At 41.7% G+C, this 19225-nt stretch overlaps 1 protein-coding gene across 4 annotated transcripts in view; it reads left to right on the forward strand.

Annotated features, from left to right (window-relative positions):
* The first annotated feature begins 273 nt into the window (after positions 1–273).
* Positions 274–19225, forward strand: part of ERBB4 (erb-b2 receptor tyrosine kinase 4) — a 1013384-nt gene continuing 994432 nt past the window's right edge. For 3 of the 4 annotated variants that reach the window (XM_084778333.1, XM_084778334.1, XM_084778335.1), the window contains exon 1: positions 274–1132. In XM_084778333.1, the coding sequence (XP_084634459.1) occupies positions 1051–1132 (82 nt within the window). In that variant the 5' untranslated portion in view covers positions 274–1050. The remainder of the gene's footprint in view (positions 1133–19225) is intronic. The other variant, XM_084778332.1, reaches the window with a different exon arrangement.

A 19225-nucleotide genomic window follows, 5' to 3' on the forward strand; every position in this document is an offset into this window, starting at 1 on the left:
CTACTCAGCCAGCCAGCTGTCCCGGGTCTCTCTCTGCCAGGACAGCCACAAGGGGATCCTTTCAGACAGTGGCCTCTACTGAACCCTTTATATCCCCCTTCCCCAAGTCCCCAAGCCACCCAGCTCTCTCTGCCTGACAGGTGTTTTCCGAACTCAAGAGGCAGAGGATTTTGGGGAGTGTTTGGGCCAATAAGATTTCTCCTTCGGGGGAGGGCGTGGCTACATGGGTCAGAGCAGGGGCGGGGCTTGCGCAGCTGAGGAGAGCCTGGCTGGTTGCGTGGAGGGTTGTTTGATTCCCACCCCCATTCCCCTCTTTTTCTTTTCTTTTCTTTTCCTTTTTTCCCCCCTTTCCTTCCTGAGTCTTATTAATTTCTCTGCGGGGTTGCGGCTGGAGACCGCGGAGCGTTGGAAATGACGCTCGGAGCTTTAATTACCGCAATGGCTGGACAAGTGTGAGGAAAGCTGACGGGGAAAAAAAAAGAGGGACAGGATCCGGGAGAAGCAAAGAAGTAACCCCCTCTCCTTTTCCCTCCAGATTTGGACAGGAGGGGCAAGGAGACTGAAGAGAGAGCTGAACATAGCCCGGCTTTGGGGGAGAGGCCGGAACCCTGCCGCCTCTTTGCAATCAACTTTTTTTGGAAGCCTTCCCCCCCTCTTTCTTTTTATTGTTGACCAACCAGTGAGAGAGAGAGAGAGGGAGCGAGCGAGCGAGCGAGAAAGTGAGGAGGGAGCGAGCGAGCGGAGGATCACTCCGGGAAATAGCTGTACCATTCTGCTTGGAGCAGCAGCCGCACAGTCGCGCACACTCCCACCCGCGCGCACTCTCCCGCGGTCCCTTGCCCGGTCCGCGGGTCCCCGGGCCCTGGAAGCCGCCCGCACCGCCGACTCGCTCGCCAGCCCGGGGAGCCCGTGCACCGCGCGCGCCGCGCCCGTCCCCCTCGCGCCCCCCACGCGCTCCCGGCTGAGGGGGAAAATCTCCTCCGCGTGCCCGCAAGGGGCTATGCCATTTGGACATGTAATTGTCAGCGCGGAATCTGAGACTTGCCAAAAATGAAGCTGGCGACGGGACTGTGGGTCTGGGGGAGCCTTCTGGTGGCCGCGGGGACCGTCCAGCCCAGCGCTTCTCAGTCAGGTGGGTTGCGGTCTCGCGGTTCCTTCTCGCGCTCCAGCTGTTGAACCCGCCACCACCTCGGGTGGCTCCCTTCTCCTTCTCGCCCCTTCTGTCACCCACTAGCTATCAGGCTTGAGGGACCACAGGGACCGGGCTTCTGGCTTGGGTCGCCCCTCGCTCCATCCGAAACTTACCTTTGTGTGTGCGTGCGTGTGTTTTTATTGATGCTACAAATGACTCCGCTTTCCTACCTCCCCCCCCCCCGTGTTATTTTTTTTCCCTCTCTCGCTCTCTCTTTAGTCCCCTTCTTTCTTTCTCGCGCGTTTTTCTGGGAGCCTAAGCGGGATCGTTTCTGGTGGCGCCAGGTTGCTTGGGGCGTGGGAGACCTAAGCCGAAGAAGGTTCCCTCCTCCTCCTCGGTTTGGGCAAGAGGGTTAAAAAAGAAAAAAAAAAGGCAAACAACCCAAACCCAAAACAAACCCAAGCAAAACCAATAATTGCTGCACCTTTTCGGGCTGCTCCTGCCTGGCCTTCCAGGGGTGCAGGGCGGGCTGCGGCGGGCGGGGAGCCCGGCTTGGCACCTGAGCGTGCTGGCGCGCAGCCGCCCGCCCTAGTCTCCAGAACCCGGCCGGGTCACACCGGACGCGGAGCCCTACCCAGGCAGCTGGAACGCACCGGGCGCGCGCCTCGGCCAGGGGCCAGGGACTCTGGGCCTTCTCTGTTGGCATCCCGGGGCTGTCTCGCAATTGACTTGGGGGGCGCTGGCTCGCCTGACTGCAAGATCTCTTAAAAAACAAAAACAAAAACAAAACCCTGGCATACCGAGCGCCGAGCCTGGCCTTCCCTCCCGGTGCTGGGCTTGGCTCCCGGAAGAGTTCTTCCAGTAGTGCAAGTTGCAGTTGGCCTGAGATCCTCCAACTTCTGTTTACTGCCGGGCCAAGCTGCAGAGCCCGCGGGTGGCGCTCATTGACTTAGCCCGAGGTGGGCTCGGTAGCGGTGCCCTGGAGCGCGGCTACTGTTGGCCCAATCGTTCAAGCCCCAGGTATTTTGAAAAGAAAAAGGACTAGTTGACCCCAAGAGGTAGCGTAGTGTCGCCGGCGTGCTAGGGCGGCCAGGGCCAATGACAGCAGCTGCGACGTGGTGGAGCTCAAAGTTTTTGGACACTTGGGAGTTTCCCGGGAATGAGAGGAGGGGGACCGGAAAGGACCAAGGAGAATCGGTGTGCCTGCTGCGGCCAAGAGGGGCGAGAAGAGGGCTTTTGGAGAGACAGAGAGATTTCCGGAACCTTCCGGGGCTGGTGGCGGGAGCGTGGGAGTCAGCTTGAGAAGATAAAGCGTTCAGGAGTGGCGACAGGGAGAGCTTTAGGTCCCTAGAGGGTGTCCTTCTGACCTCGCAGAGAAAACAGCGGCTTGCTAGTTTTCCCGCTCCGCCCCCGCCTCCGCCTCCTCCCTCCTCGCCTAGTAAATAACAAGTTACAATCTCTGAGCCGTTCAAAATGACCTTCGAATGGCACATGTGTGCCATTTGTGCTGGCTGTTTGCATACTCCCAATGACTCCGAAATTCTTCGTGCATGCCAGATCCTGCACTCCAGCCACCTCTGGAATCACCGCAGCAAGGACTTGAGATTCCAGGCGGCCGCCTAGATACATCCCTTTCTCGCTCTCCACTCGGAGCCCTTCGCCTTTTCCCTCAATGGGTTGATTATGCACATTGACCCATTGAAAAACACTTGCAACTGTCATGCAGGCTTAGCCGAGAGGAATTTCTATGAGGCCACCCTACCGGGGGGCTGACTGGCCTTGGCCTGGGCCGCTGGGACGGGGGTGGGGTGGGTGGGGGGTAGGGGGGATCCCCCACTTCGAGTCCGCAGCAATTTTGTACTAACTGTGCAGCTCCTGGTTGGGCTATGCCGAAAAGCCCTTTCAGAATTTAGGCAAGGAATGTAACCCAAATTAGTTTTGCAGCTGTCCCCGTCCACTTCACAGAGGACACCAGCTTGCGCCCCAGCTCTGCTCTGCTCCCTTCCCTGGGCGAATTGTCAGACCCACAAGTGAGCCCATTTAGAGGCAGGAGGATTAGCTTGCCATTGTTGTTCCGTGTGTGACTCTGTACTTGAAATTCTAGGGGCACAAAAGAGAGCCTCACTTGTTTAAAACACAAAGTGATCTAGATGAAAAGGGCCGCACAAAGAAAAGCTCTCGGGTGCATCCCTGGTATAGTTGCAACAAGCATACTTAGGTGCTCTATTGGAAACTGCTGATGCCCCCAGGGACTTTCCTTTTTTTTTTTTTTCCAGGCGCCTCCACCGCACCTGGCAGAGAAAGTTCAGTTTGTTTTAGTATAGTGCTATTATTAAAACAACAGCAGCAACAACAAAAACAAGTCGCTGTCTGTGTTTGTGGCTGTGCATGTGTGTGGCTGTCTATCCAAGGAAATACGTAAGTGCGTGTCTCCTGTCTCGCGGTTAGCAGTCAGTAGCAGTTTGGAGGAGTTTGTTTTGGTCCAAATGAGAAATTAAGTGCGGATAAGTAAACTAAGCTGCCAGAGGGCGACAAGATGTTGAGTGAATTGCTTTTAGATGAAACAAATTAAGGAAACGAGGGAAGACAATCTGCTTTTCGCATTATTAGACACGCTTGGAGTTCAGGGGGAAGTGGCATATTTTTGAAATGCTAATTTCTTAAGCAGAAGGAGTGCACCTTATTTACTGCTGTATGTGAACGGAATAAAAACATATAGTGGGGGATTCTCCTGTGCCATCTTCAAGACGTTTCTTGGGAAAATTGTACATAGGAAAACTTGGTTTTTCTTTTGCTTGAGGGGGAAAAAGCCACCTTTTGAGTATTTTAAAAATAATTCTGAAGGATTTTTTACCTCATTACTAGTGATGTTTTATCTAGAAATGTTTAAGTCAAAGGCCTCTATATGGCAATTACACCTGAAACAATAATTCTAAAATGTTCGTCTTTTTCTGTGGTAGAACTTATCAATTATCGCTTTTGTACTGAAATAAAAATATACAGTGGTGTTGGGGTGACATTCTCCTAAGCCTTAATATGTGGTGGGCAGCTTCATTTTCATCTTTTGTGCAAACGACTGAGTACCACTGCTTGTCATTTACTTAAAGAGAACACATATTCTACAGATTTAAGGTATATTGATTTCCTCCAAACTTTCAGTGGTATTCTATATTTGAGAAGAAATTATTAATATAACTTACATGGCAAAATATTATATAGATTAAAATAAAACCTCAACAATTGGTTTTCAAAGCGTATTTGCAAGGAACATATCCCTGGGTACACTGTCCCCCTTTGTTCCTTTAATTTTGAAAGCCATGCAGGTGTGCAAGAGAGCTTTATAGAAGAACATATCTTCCCTTCAGAATACTCATAAATAGATGAATACCTCTCACTGTTGCTGTAAATTACTTGAAAACACTATAGGTTTCTAAGGTTGAGGATGAAATGGAATAGCTGTGGTTCTGTCACAACTCCTTGTTTTTCTCTTCAACTCAACTGCCTTTATTTTAATCATGCATGCATAGAAAGTCAAATTTCTTGAAAAATCAAGCACTTACAGCTTTATATATAAATATATGCACGTATTTTTCATTTAGTCTCTGAAAATGTGTCTTAATTAGGAAATTACATCAGAATGTTTACCAGGGCTTGCATATGATGGAAGAGTTATGTATTTATTATTCTGACCTGAACACAGTGTTTGCATTGGCAGATTTTTTAGAGTTTACATTCACTTGATAGAAAATCATATTTCCTCCTTAAAGTGGATTCAAATATTTAGTATTCATGAGCTTTCATCTCTTTGGTTCTTAAATAGAAGTGCTATTTATCATCTGTCTTACACATTCACCCTTTCCATTACTATGGATTCTTTACATATTATTTATTGGGTTTAGGCACATGTGAATATATATTTTTCCCTTCTACCACTAAGTGTATTCATTTTGAGTGTGCCTCTTTCCCAGCAACCTGCCACTCAGCCCCTGCAGGAGTTCTCTAAGCCAGTTTTCATTCTTTCTCTCTGATAAATCTGATATGGCTGGTTGGCTGAACAATCGTAAGCCATTCCATTGCTCAGATTTATCCCTGAAAGGAAATAAAACGGCATCGATCCCAGATCACTAGGGCATCTCAAAAGCCCAGACTCCAAGGCCAAACCTTCGCATGGAGAAGGACCTCTGTCCCCTGTGCTCCTCCTCTTTTCTCCCCTTGACCATCGTGGCTGCCATTTAACAAAGGCCAGTGATGCAAGGAATTGTGCTCCCAGTGTTCTCTGAAGCTTGATTACAGGCACCTTGAGATCCATGGTTATGTAAAGCGCACCTTTAACACAACACACTCAATTAGCATAGCTTCAACATTGCATTGCTGTTTGTGCTGTTTCCTGTCGGTTACTTAAAAAAATTTAGTTTGTGTTATCAAAACAGGGGAAACTTTTGGTATTACAGTGTTCTGCTGCTGTTGGCTGCCCACGAGTAATGAGTAAGTACCTAAAAACCTAAGTGAAACAAATGGTGAGAAGGGATGTTCTGATACCAGCAAACTTATTGACTTTTATCTGCTTAATTTTGAGCTTCAGAGGGATACTGTTTTTTTGTAGACGTGTTAATAGTTACACTGAAATTAGCTAATACATGTTCAAGTCTACAATAGTCTACAATAAATGTCAAGTATAAAAGTATCAAGAATATCCTGTTATCTTTTACAGTGATATGCTGAGTGCACTGTAAGTATAGAAGTTGGTCATAACACCAGCTTCCCCCAGATTATATCATCATAGATGGTCTGTTATATTAACATTTCACCATATGGAACTAAATTGGCTCTTTTTTTTTCTAACATTCATTTTGTGTAATACAAATTTAGAATAGTCAGCTAAAATATTTTCATTATTGCTCATAGAGTTATTGATATGTGTTTATAGTTTGTAATGAAAAGGTATTTGGATTTTTAATTTATTTATTTGTTCTGAATTTAAAAAAAGATAGTTCAATGTTTCTTGAAATTGTAGCACATCTGCATAATTTTAAGGAGAATTTACCTGTCTGTATTGCAATTAAGAACAGCACAGACCATAACCATATGGCTTAAATCAGGATTCCTGCATCCTAGGGACAGTTCCTCTAGGATCTTAATGTTTTCAGCATCTCATTCCATGTCTTTGTGAATTGGATTACCTGCCTGGGGGGAAATGGATGTAAGATATCGTATATTTCTCTACTGTGTAGCACTTTTCCACAACAATGAGTTTAAAGCCTTCTGTGATGCTGAGATATATTCTAGTAACCAGTTAATTGTTTTTGTACATGAAATTCAAGTTGTACATACAATTAAAACATTTGCACATATGTTTATAAACACACCATAAAATCACTAGCAGGCTGTTTCTGTCTGGAAAGCACTAGTTTAAAGAAACAAGGAGATTCTTGACTCTGTAGCATTTGCTTGTGCAAACTCCTCTCAGACAATACTTTTTCGAATTGTTCCCTGGTCCGTTCAGATTTCATTGTTCATCTATCTTTCTGATTTCTTGGTAGTCTGACATGTTTTTTAAACATTAATTTTTCCCAAGCTTTAACAAAGAGATTTAAAGTCGCTTATTCTTGTTTTCATGTTTGATCCGTTGAGATTTAGAAAGAGACTAGCCATCACGTTTTCATGATACAGTGCTGATGTATGTGGTGGCTTGGGGGCTGATTCTAGAAAGGATTTTGAACATGAAGTAATTGTTTCATAGTTACTTTCAAATACATGGTTGCTTATAGGCCCATTGTTTTGCACAACTCCAGGGGGCAGCAGTGACACAGAATATCGTAAGAACGGGGACGCCTGCACTGTGGGCAGCACAACTGCTCTGGTATTGAGTGTTGCTAAGGAACAGAGCACTGAAGTAAATGTTAGAGTTGAGGGTTGTAGCATAAGCCTTTGAGAAAGCTTGCTTTAGATTCCTGGACCATTTACATACCTCACTTAGTGCTAAAATCTGATGCCTCAACTATTAACATCTTAATGATTCCATTGGAGAGTGGAGGTTTCAACGGATGTGGGAGAGGTTTCAATTGTTCTAAGGTTACTTTTTAAAGTGTAGCTCCCATTGTGGAGTAGGTTCATGTGTGTAGGCCCAGTATCAAAAGCAGGTTTTTCTACCTAGTTTTTTTTTTTTTATTAAAGCTGCAGCGAAAAGCTGGCTTCTTGGAATCTACTTTGGGAGCCTTTGGTGGTCCCCCCTTTCCCCTCCGCTGGTCCCTTCCTTTCCATTCTAGCTTCAGAGAAACCCAATGCCCTTTAGGAGATCCTGATCCAGTCTTGTCTTCTCGGTTTTTTTGTAAAGAAATTAAGAGGCAGAGGGAAACAGGCTGCTATCTCCTGTATTCTTTTCTATCAAACTCACAGAAACGCTTGGAAAGCTGTGGACTCCCAAAAGAGTAAATAAAAGGTTTTTGTCAGAGAGAATAGTAAAAATTGCAACGAAAAGATCCCGTCCAGGGGCCTACCTACACAGTATAGCTTTTTCCAAGGCAAAGACTGCGATCATCGGTATCGCCGTTGTATCTAGGTCATAACGCTGGATTGCATATATAATGTATGCAATATCGTGATGATTAAAAAATAAAGCACAGTGTCAGGAAAACTCTAGGAGAATGCACATCGAACTTTCTCGGCCTACTCTAGACTTACTTATTATAAGTAATAACTGGTGAGTTCTTCCTCACTGCTAAGTTAGAGGAGTCCCTTAACCAACAAATGCAAGGGAGCCTATCAGATGCATCCAGGCCTGTACTGAATCCAAAGCTCTTATTTCCAGAGCAATTGTACTTTCTTATGTCATCAGCTGATCTTTGAGCAACTACATAAGGAAAGCTTTCAATAGCAATAATTTATGGATTTGTTTCTATGCCACAGTTGCCTCTCTCTAGCTGGCTTTTCTGCAAGATGCTGCCTCTGTGCTTTGTGACTTGCAGTGCCTGGATCTAACCTTAACTCTGTCTTGTCATGGATGAGCTCCTTCAAGTGCATGTGCCTTCTTGAGCACGAGCAACAGTCTTCTGGGCCCTAGTGACAGATGGGAGATTTGAAATTTGTTTTGGCAGGAAGAGTCAGTTCCTGTTAGGGACTGGAGATGAATACGCAGCCCCCCCCTCGCCATTTATAACAGATTAACATAGAAAACATGAGACTTCCTGTGCCACATCATTAAATGTCCCCCACGAGGATATCTCAGGATCATTACTCTTAATTATGTTATTTCCAATATTGTAAGGGTTACTGAAGCATACTACAAAGCATGAAGAATAGCCAAGGCACAGTTTCTGGATTTCGAGAGTTAAACGAAGAGACATCAAGCTCATCTCCTTACATACGTCAATAACATACATGCACACAACTCATTGCCGTCTTTGAAACACTATTTAAAGATACTAAAGAAAAGAAAATAATCACTAATTCCCCCACTCCCCAAAACATCACACATGACGAGAAGCACTTTTACTCTTCACTTGCTGGATCTTTCCTACTATTTTGACTTTTACTCAATGTCTGTTTTCATATGCTCCTGTATTAACAAAAGTTCGTGCTAAGCCCTTATGATGAATGGCGCTCATAAGTCAGCCTTCAGGAAATCTGTCTTCTGGTCTTCTTTTGGCTAGGGTGTCTCATGGGTGATTAGGACTGAAAACTTCATCAATGGCTTCTCCATCTCCTGTAATGGTGTCTTGTATGGCTACCAAGTGTGTAGCTCTCTGTTTCAAGACCAGCTTCCATTACTGGCAGAGGGATGCCCAATACAGGTCGTGTATGGCAGAGACTGTTGTGGTCTAGGCGAACTCCTGAAGGATATACAAGTATTAGCTTCTTTCTGTGGGGGAACCTATCAGAACTGAACAAAAAGCGAACAGAATGTTTCAAACACATATAAATACTTTCATCTTAGGTGTTCCTCTGGCAAACCATTTTGTCAACAGTGATACCAATTAAACCACTTTGTTCTTAGGAAAAAAAACTGGCTGCGTGGTTTATGCAAATCTGTCCCTAATTTTTTAAAAAAAAATACTAATCTTAGAAAGGTCAAGGAAATGGACCCACAAGGTCTTCTTTATTGGCCTCCTTGGTGATAAGACCTTATTCCTACCACTGCTAGATGACCATTGTAATACAATACATCAATTATCCTCATTTTAATTCAGAAATACTTTCATGAATCCCATTGTGAAACACAAGGCCTGCTTAGTTTGTCTTCCATTTTATTTATAACCATGCCTTTGAGTCCTAAGATGTATTCCATCTAAAAGCCGGGCTCCCTTACTCAGTGTTCCATGACCATGCCTTGCTTATTGTCTTTCCTTCTGCTGACTCCATTCCTTGTAATTCATGGCTTATTTGATGCCTTATGCATGAAAAAGGGTCTCGAATATTTTAAGGTCACTTTGAATTGCGTCTATACATTATTTCTCCCTTCAGTGGACTACACTGGCCTTTGAACCTTATCAACATCACCTATGTCATCTATCATGCACTTTTCACTTTTTGAATGCAAGATTATATCTCGTGACTAATATGAGCCAAAGGCATAGTAAGTGCTTAAAATTTTTTTTAAACTAAAGCATAATATATACTTGCTGGAATAATTTTAAGTTCATCTGTATATGGTTCTTATTTTTAATTAAATCATGCCGTGCCCAAGTAAGCTGTTCTAAAACATAAATACAGATTTCTTAATAATAGATATTAGCTATGTTTACCCAGCACATTTCCTTGGCTGCTTTCTTGTGCTTCTGAGGGTATTTCTTCAAAAAGAGTCTTTTGAAGATTGTATAACTTGAAACCCTTGCCCATTTTTAGAGCTTGCTCTTAATAGGATACCAAGTATTTCTGTTCATTTTATTTTTGGCAGGTTGGAAAAAAAGTGAATATCATCCTTAAACACGTGTAACTGTTTTCCAACCCACTATTTTTAGGTTGAATGGTAATCATATTGCTGCTTCTTATTCATCACTCACTTTAAAATTTTAATCTGCTTAAGCAAGAGGGGTTTACCGACTATTAGCAATGTCCCCTGTGAAGGTTGGGACCATATTAAAAACTAGGGAGCAGGGGCTGAAGAGATAGATAGCTTAGTGGTTTGTGGCATGAATCACCCTTACACAGGACCAGAGTTTGACATCTAGCATGCCTATCAGGTGGCTAGAAAACACCTGTAACTCCAGCTCCATGGGTCTGATGTCCTTGGCCTCTGTGGGCACCCTCTGAGCAACACACATGTGATATACATTCACATAGATGTACAAATATACACACGATCAAAAGTAAATCACATCTTTTAAAAAAAAAATCCAAGGAGCAGATATAAGAAGTTTAAGACACCAGACTTTCCTAAAAAATGAAAGTTGACAGCAATAAAGCACACATAAAATATGTCATTAAGCAGTCTTGCAAACTTTGGGGAGGAATATTTGCTTTCAGGGAAATTCTAACAATTTCATGAAAAATGAATTACAGACAGAATGTAGCCTTTTCTATTTCTAGATAGATGTGATAATACAACTTTGTAATAGCTAAGGTTTCTCAGTATCCTAAAAATAGACAACTAGACATATGCTTACCATTCTGAAGCACCCAGGGAGACGATAGAGTGGGGATGGGTTCTCGTGGGTGCTCTTTTAGATGACTGGCTTGTAGTCTGATCATTGTTGATGTGATTGTAGTATTCTACGTGCCAAGTCCTATCAGGGAAAATGTGCACCTAAACATTATCCCTCCGGGGTTACCTCATTCTAGGGAAGCTGAGACCTTATTTCTGAGATACTGTTATTAATGGGAAGTGGACACGCAGACATTAGAACAATGTTGGGGCTTATTTTCAAACTGTCTTGATCCGTTTCCCTTTAAGACCTCAAGAGATGTTTTGGGAATTAACAGCACTTGCTACTCTTGCAGAGGGCTTGGGGGTCAGTACCAAACACTGACATGGTAGCTGTACCTTGGGGGAATCTGATGCCCTCTTCTGGATCAATGGGCACCTGGACATGTGTAGTGAATCATATAGCCATGCAGGCCCCCACAGAAAGAAGTCATGATAAGGAAGTTTGGATCAGAGACTTTTGTCCTTTCTTGTCGGTGAGGAAAGGAAGGCAAGATCTTGGAGGGGAGGATGGCTGGTTGGTCCTTTTTGGTGTGTATGTCCCAAGAGGCAGGAAGCTTTCCCTCTGCTTCTGAGGGCTTTTCATGCCTTCTTCACAGTTGCAAAGGAGGTGATGCCCCACAAAGTCTACCTGCCTGCCCTCTGTGGAAGGAGTACATCCTTGGCATTCCAGATCCTTGGCAGCTCTTTCTACCTCCCCTGTAACCACATGGAGAAATTAGTCTAACAGAACCTGCTAGTTAAAGGAGACCTGGTTCAGCAGCTGTGCGTAGTGCAGACTAATTCTCCGCGGTTTGCTTATTTGTTGCTGGTTTTTTTTTTTTTTTTTTTTTGCACTGCGCATGTTAGGAAAACCTTCTCGTATGTTTGATCTTCTTGAGAGAGAGTCCAAAGGAGGGCATGTATCAATATATTGGAACCTGAGTTTTTAAGTTGTTTTTTTTTTTTTTTTTTTTTTTTTTGTTTAAAAAAGAAGTTCGAATAAGACACACAGGGCCTTGAGACACATCGGTGTAGGGAAATCCAAAAGTCAAGTTCGTGTGGTAAGTAAGAGTCATGGTAAACTTGATTGTGACTGAACACTGTACATTTTAGGACACATTTTAAAAGGGGTCATGTAAGTTTTCTCATGTGTATTTCTGCAGTTTATAACATAATTTAATGGAACCATGCCGCTGCCACGAGCCACCGGTTTTAGTATATGACAGCTATATTATTAAGGTCTTGGTCCTTAAAATACAACTCACTAGATTTTTTTAATCACATTACTTAGCATGGATAAAATTCTATCTTTGACTTTTACCCTCTGGACAAGTTAAATGTGACACCTTTAGCCACCACTGCCATTATTACTAGCAATGAACGAAACAATGCGTCTAAATTAAAAGCAGTAGTCAGAGGCCACAGACCTTTGGTGATATTTTCCACTAATGTATCAGTACATATGAGAAACAGTAAAAGGATTAGTGCTAAAGTCATACGCTTAGTATGTAAAATGCATCAGCTAAATAGTTAATATTTCCCAGTTGTTAACTTTGAATTTAGCAGCCCACTGTCCCTGGAGATGTATCAAAACCTCTAAAGATGTGCTTGGAATTAATGGGAATGGAAGTGATTAGTATTCAGATATAATTCTTTACTGGCCTTTTTCTTTTCTTTCTTTTAAGTACAGCAAGAAAATTGAAAGTATATATATATATGTGTGTATACACACACACACACACACACACACACACACACAGACACACACACTTTGAGATAAATTGAAATAGACAAAACATTTCACACAAGTGTTGCTGAAAGGGGCATTCATTATTTTTTTTTTTCCTGAGCTTACTCTATTGCTTGTGGCCAGAATTAGCACACTGTGAACCGGAGAACGAGATAAGACCAACAGAATGGCATGCATCTAATTTTGTTTAGCAAATTTAGATCTGATACATGCTCCTTTGCTCCCACAAACTGGCTCTGTCACTCTTTGAAAGGTGCAGATTAAGCTCGTCTCCTTCAGTTTAACAGCTTTTGCTCAATATTTATAGGCTGCATAAAAATACATGTCTAAGGACTGTCTTTCTCGCTGGCAAGATGAATACTGCGAAGGTAGATTTACTAATGGGGAAAAAAGAAAAAAAAAAAAACAAAAACACTTCCATTGCTTCCAGCCTGCCAATAATAAAAATATGTTTCTACGTATATCTTCTAGCTCTGAAATATCTTTGTTCCAAGGCCGCACATGGGGTTTCATGTGTAGCGAGTGGTGCTTTTCTGCTGAGGAGTGTGAACTACCATTATTTTGTGATCGTCTTGTGATTTGAGGCTGCTATATGGGTGTGGTTCATTCTCAAAAGTGATTGATCTGCCACACAAACCAACAGGACACAGCCATCCTACAAGCCTTAGGGATCCCGAAAACATTGTATTGTCCAAATGGACAAGTTTTGGTGAAATGTCTAAATGAAGTAAAATTGCAGGAGGGAAATTGTCACAGAACATGTGACTCTTGAAGGGAAGAAGCTCTTCCTGCAAAAAGATAGGGAAAGATAATATCCGCCTTTGGAAAATAGTTCAAGAATCATTTCTAAAAGAAAAGAAAACTAAAAGATGCCGAAACCATGTAGTTATTTATATGTCTGCTAGACCTTGGCCATGGCTGAAGAATATATTCTCCATAATCAAGCTCATAATAGAAAACATTGCTCATATTCATGAATTGTTCATCTCATCATATTGCTAGTGGTTATTTCAAGGTTAATTTTTTTTTTCCTGCACAGCTTCTCTCTTGATTATGGTGTGTAGTAATTGTATGTGTGCTGATAGAGCACATGAAGGCTTTAAACTTGAAGACATCTTTTACTTCATCGTGAGTCAAGATTAAATGATTACATATGCTTCTTACTGAAATATATATGAAAAAAATGTTGTTTATTTCTTAGTTCCAGGAATCAGGAGAATTTTGAGATGTTTAAAATTTATGAACCCTTGCATGGGATATGATGAGGAAAATGTTATTAGTTACATGCACATATATTTCTTAAGGTGTTATTGTCTGTTAAAATAGAAAAACATATTCTTGTTTGGAAGAGTTTCCCAGTTTCATTCTCAAGAACCCTTTCCTAATATTTATCCGTATGAAAAGCTGAAAAGCTACACTTGACATGTTAATGGCCTTCTGTGTTTCTCTGACATGTGCTGTGATTCTCTCTTGTACACCTCAGTTATTAGTTGCTAAATATTCTTCAGATTATCGCTGAATGTAATGACATTTTTCCTGTAAGAGTCATATGTAGGGCCGGGTGTGGTGGCACACACCTTTAATCCCAGCACCCAGGAGGCAGAGGCCAGCTGAAGGTTTCTGTGAGTTTGAGGCCAGCCTGGTCTACAAAGCGAGTCCAGGACAGCCAAGACTTGTTACACCCAGAAACGAGGTCTCGAAAAACACAACAAATAAACAAAAAAGAGTTATGGGTATATTGTGTGTGCTCACCTTGGTGTGAACACGTATGTATTTGCGCATCCAAAGAATCCCAAAGTTGTCCTTGGATGTCTTCCTCAATTGTTTACCAGTCTCTATATCAGCTTGGGGTTGAACGCGGAGATTGCCAATTCCGACTAGTTTAGCTAGCCATCTTCTCCTGGGATCGCCTGCACTTCCTGAGTACTGTCATCACAGGTCTGTCATTGCTTGCCAGGCTTTTAGATGGTGGTTTTGGGCTTTAAAACTTGGTCTCCGTGCTTGCTACGAGGCATCTCCATCCAATACGTTTTAACACAAGAGGGCTACAAGTAGTGTTGTGTTAAGCGTGCCACAATTCAGTTTGAGGAATGCGTGTGTCTGAGTTCGGTGTATCACAGCATCGAAGGCTGGTCTAATGACTGGAGGTGACAAAGCAAATGACTTAGCCAGGCTCTCTCTGGCCTGCAAATTAGTACTTGAGTGGGGGAAACCAAAAGACTATGAAAACAGATGCTGAGGACAGGTGCCGGTGATCGTTTGGGTCTAGAATTGGGCTGTTTAGCAATCACGGCCGTTAGAATTTGTGGTGAGAATCATGTGTGTAATGACCACACTGCCTCCTCTTTATTAATCTGTAAGGTTAATCTGTAAGATTAGCTGTCATAGGTGTGTGCATGCATATGGAGCTTTCCCTTTAGGGGGCATTGCGCTCACTCTTCATTTATGGCCTGTAAGAAGAAAGAAAACAAATTAAAATATAGTTTAGAAAAAAAGATAGGAGTCAAAGCAGTATGTAGTTAATACGTAATTTTAAAATTATGAACATTGTGAAGTCAGCATTGTTATGATACTTTTGCTAATAGTTTCAGATGTGTAGCTTTTAAAAAGTAGTTTTTTAAATGACAGAAGTATGTCATTAGTGTGTGTGTTTTTTTTTTTTTTTTTTTTTTTTTTTTTTTTAAAGACTGAATAAAGAAGCCAGGACATGCAAGCATGGAAAAGAGTCTGTGTGAGAAAGAGACATGATAAAGGGCTTTAGTATTTGGATGGCTGTTATGTGTAAGAGGGATTAGCACTGTTCTGTGTAACCTTGGAGAACAGAAACATTAACAGCTGCTTGAAACTCCAAGGCATCAGATTTCATTTGAACACCAACAAGGAGCTTCTCCTCAGGCCTCGCAGAGCTGCAATCCTGTCCTGGGAGGTAGTGAGTTTCTTAGTGTGTGGCATGGTAAGCTACCATCCAGTGACTTCTCTAAGGGTAAGGAATGATGAAGCAGCTGAGGAACAGTTGGAAAGAGGTCCTAGGGTAGGGATTAGATTCCGTGACTTCTGAGAGCCCTTTCTGCGCTAACTCTCAGGACTCATCCCAAGCACACTGTGCCCCTGCGCCCTTACCCAGCCCCAAGCCCAGATTCCATGTTTTTCATGGCCGTGGCTGTGATTGCAGCCCCCTTTTCTTCTCCTCACCATTCTACCTGTTCTGCACAGACTGGTGGGTCCCAAAATGGTTTTTCTAGAGCTTGTTTTTTTTTCTCAAATATCAAAATATTCCTAATTTTTTTTTTATTAGTCAACATCCACACCTCTGATCCAATATACTAACTCAATAAGTTGTTCTTATTTTAAAAGGACAGGATAAAAGCAAATAAGACAGGATGTGACTAGACAGTATAGTATAAATATATGTATTTTTGGTGGCATTATAGTTAGATCTGGCAGGGAGTGTCAAACTTTGTCCTATAGTTGTGGGTGGACTGTGAAGTTTTGAGAAATTACAAGGAAAAAAAAAAAAGAGGTTTCCCAAGAGACTGACGATAAAAAGATATAGGGGCATTTCTAGTACTCATTTAAGTATAAATATGCTGGTCCTTTGTTTGTCAACAATGGAAGGAGTGTACTTACTGACTTTTGGCATCTGTGTTCTTTTTACTACTACGTTGGGATCTGTGCTGAAAGACACACACCTAAAAGAATGTTTTACTTTTTTCCCTCCTTTTTCCTTCTATGCTTGTTCTTTTAAAATTCTCTTAGATTCTCTTGTAAGGAAACTGCATTTCTCTGATACACTACTGTCTGCCTTGGTCTTTCTGATTCATACACTTCTTTGCTATGGACACACTATATCCATTTTGATGTCTGAAGTACTGTCCCTGTGTTGGTACTTTGATATATGGAGAGTGCCAAAAAAAACTAAAGGCAGGTGATGGTAGCCTCCTCCATAGATAAGGTCACAGAAGTATAAACTTCATAGATGGTTGAATCATACAGATAGTTCTAGAAGAGGCAGTATTCTATTTTATTAAATATTCATTTTGTTTGTAGATGTATGTACTTAAGTGTTTGCTTTTGTGTCACATGTATGCAGGATCCCATTGGAAGTCAGAAGAGGGCATCAGATGCCTTTGGGCTAGAGTTACAGGCATTAGTGAGGCACCATGTGGGTGCTGTGAGCCAAACCCAGGCCCTGTACAGTATCAATACGTGATTTTAGCTGATGAGCTCTCTCCCCAGCTCCCAAGGGCAACATTCCAGTGATCTATTTAACAATTGTTGGTTGTAATCAGGCTTAGGTATTCTATTTGGTTATGCGTGTATCTTTAAGGAGGTAAGGACTGAAGAGGATACCTTTAAAGATAATTTTTTTCCATTTCTTACTCCTCTTCAGGATTCAGTATTTTTATTTTTTTTTTAAATGAGGTGTGTGCTTGTATGTCTGCATATGGTTATGGACACGTGACTGGAGCTGCCCAGGTTAGGAGACCAGAAAGCCTCATCTGCCATATTATCTCTCTGGCCCCTAAACTTACTCTATTTGTTATTTTTTCCAGTTAGTTTCTGGAACCCTTGACCCCTTGGTAGGTGACTAACCTCTCACTCCCAGGCTCTAATCCTTCCGGCTTCCACTGCCTGCTAGATAACTCCATTGGATGAACCAGTTTCTCTCTCTCAAGCCGTTGACATTCAAAGCCATTTACATTTCTTATTATAAATTTCTATAAATACAGAATTAACCCATTCTGGTAAATAGCCAGAAAAAAAATAACATAGCAGATTATATTATGGGCCTACTATATTGGAGCTGACGAGATGGCTGTGAAGTTAAGAGAATTTATTATTTTGGCAGAGGACCTGGGTTTGGTTTCCAGCACCCATTTGATGAATCATGATCATTTATAATTCCAGTTCCGGGGCATTTGACTTCCTTTTCTGACCTCTTCAGGTACCAGACATATACGTGCAGGCAAAACACTCATAAAAATAACATTCTCCACAGTTGAGTGGAGAGCGAGGACCAACTCAGACCTGAACTCTGGTGCCCCATATTTGACCACTTCCCCGCGGTGGGGAGGCCTGGTGGCACTCAGAGAAGGAATAAGCAGGCTACCAAGATGAGACTTGATAGCCTATGACCATATAGTGGGGGAGGAGCTCCCCCTCGGTCATAGACCTAGGGGAGGGGAATAGGGTGAAAAGCAGGAGGGAGGGATAATAATTGAGATGCAATCTGAATAAATTAAAAAAAAAAGACAAACTGTGTCAACAAGTGTGCTAAATACTTCTGAGATAGTATTTTACCCTGATCTTACCAACATGGGTATTACTTTGTCATTTTACCAACAAAGAAATAGGTTCTAAGAAAGACTGGGCAAGTTACCAGACAGGAATATGTAAGATCATAATTCTCCTTTATCTAAATATCACTATTTTGTATATAGAAATAAATACCCTCCAAGAACTTTACTGATAACATAGATGCCTATAATAATGATTTGCACTCCCTAATTATTTTATTTGACATTTATAATAATTACTAATGTTTAGGTATACTTAATGAAAACACCAGACTTAGAAACGGGATTGAGTGTGTTACTAGTATTTATTTGTTGACAATGCCACTATTCTGTTTTCACATTTACATTCCAGTACGTATATAAATGCCCCAAATACACTAACAATTTCAATTACTTTCTTAATTTGATAATGTGAATTAAGTTATTTAGGACGGAGGCAAAGAATTAAATAATTGCAAATGTGACTGTGGGTTAAATGTATAGTCTTTTAAAATTCCAGTTCTGTCATCCACAAAGGAAATCTTATACTCTCACCAACTGCATTGTTGCAGAGAGGAAATAATACTGTAAAATATTACCAGGGCCATACCGAGAACTAAGTAAATGTGAACTTTTTTATGTATAATTTTATGAGAGACGCAGGAAACTTGACTTAGTGGTGCACGTTTGTCATCCCAGATCTTAGCAAGTCGAGGTGGTAGCATCACAAATGTGAGGCCTTTATAGTTTACATGGTGATGTTATATTTCAAATTTAAACAAAATAATTTATTTATTTATTTTTTTTGGAAAAGAACATCTTAAGTATAAAGTTACAACCTTGTCCAGGGTGAGAACGTAGATTTGCCTTTCTCATACACTGGACTTGAGTTTGTTTCTTGTGTTTATGCAGAGAAGATGTAATGGTCTGTGGACTAGATGTGCCCCTGGACTCACACGAACAGTGCAAGCTGACTATTTAGGGAAGAAATCTGGCTCTCTCTGAGGGGCAGTATTCTCAAGTCATTTTTCCTTCATATTCTATTTTTATAGTTTTGGTATTAAAAAAAGAAGCTCAGAAAGACAGTTTTGTTCCAAAGATTTATGTTTACCCTGCAAAGCCAAATCGCTCTCCTTCTATCCTTATTGTTTTTGTTAAAGTGCCATCAAGAGAAAATGATTTTTAATCAAATTCATAAGATAACTTTTTATTGTATTTTTATAGATATTTAAACTTTTAAAGATAAGACAGAACTAATGTGCCTTTGGGGAAATTCCTGCATGTTAGAGAGAAATGAACAATTTATGTACAAATTCAGAGCAGATTGTCTTATGTAGAGATCAGTGAGTTAATTGTGATTATTAAATATTTCCCCCATTTCATGACTACTGCACATTTATTTAAATAGTTAAAGAATAGGCTAAGTGCTGTTCATGACATAGTGA

This window comes from Acomys minous (assembly GCF_964271855.1).
Source record: "Acomys minous genome assembly, chromosome: 4".
NCBI classification, from domain to species: domain Eukaryota; kingdom Metazoa; phylum Chordata; class Mammalia; order Rodentia; family Muridae; genus Acomys; species Acomys minous.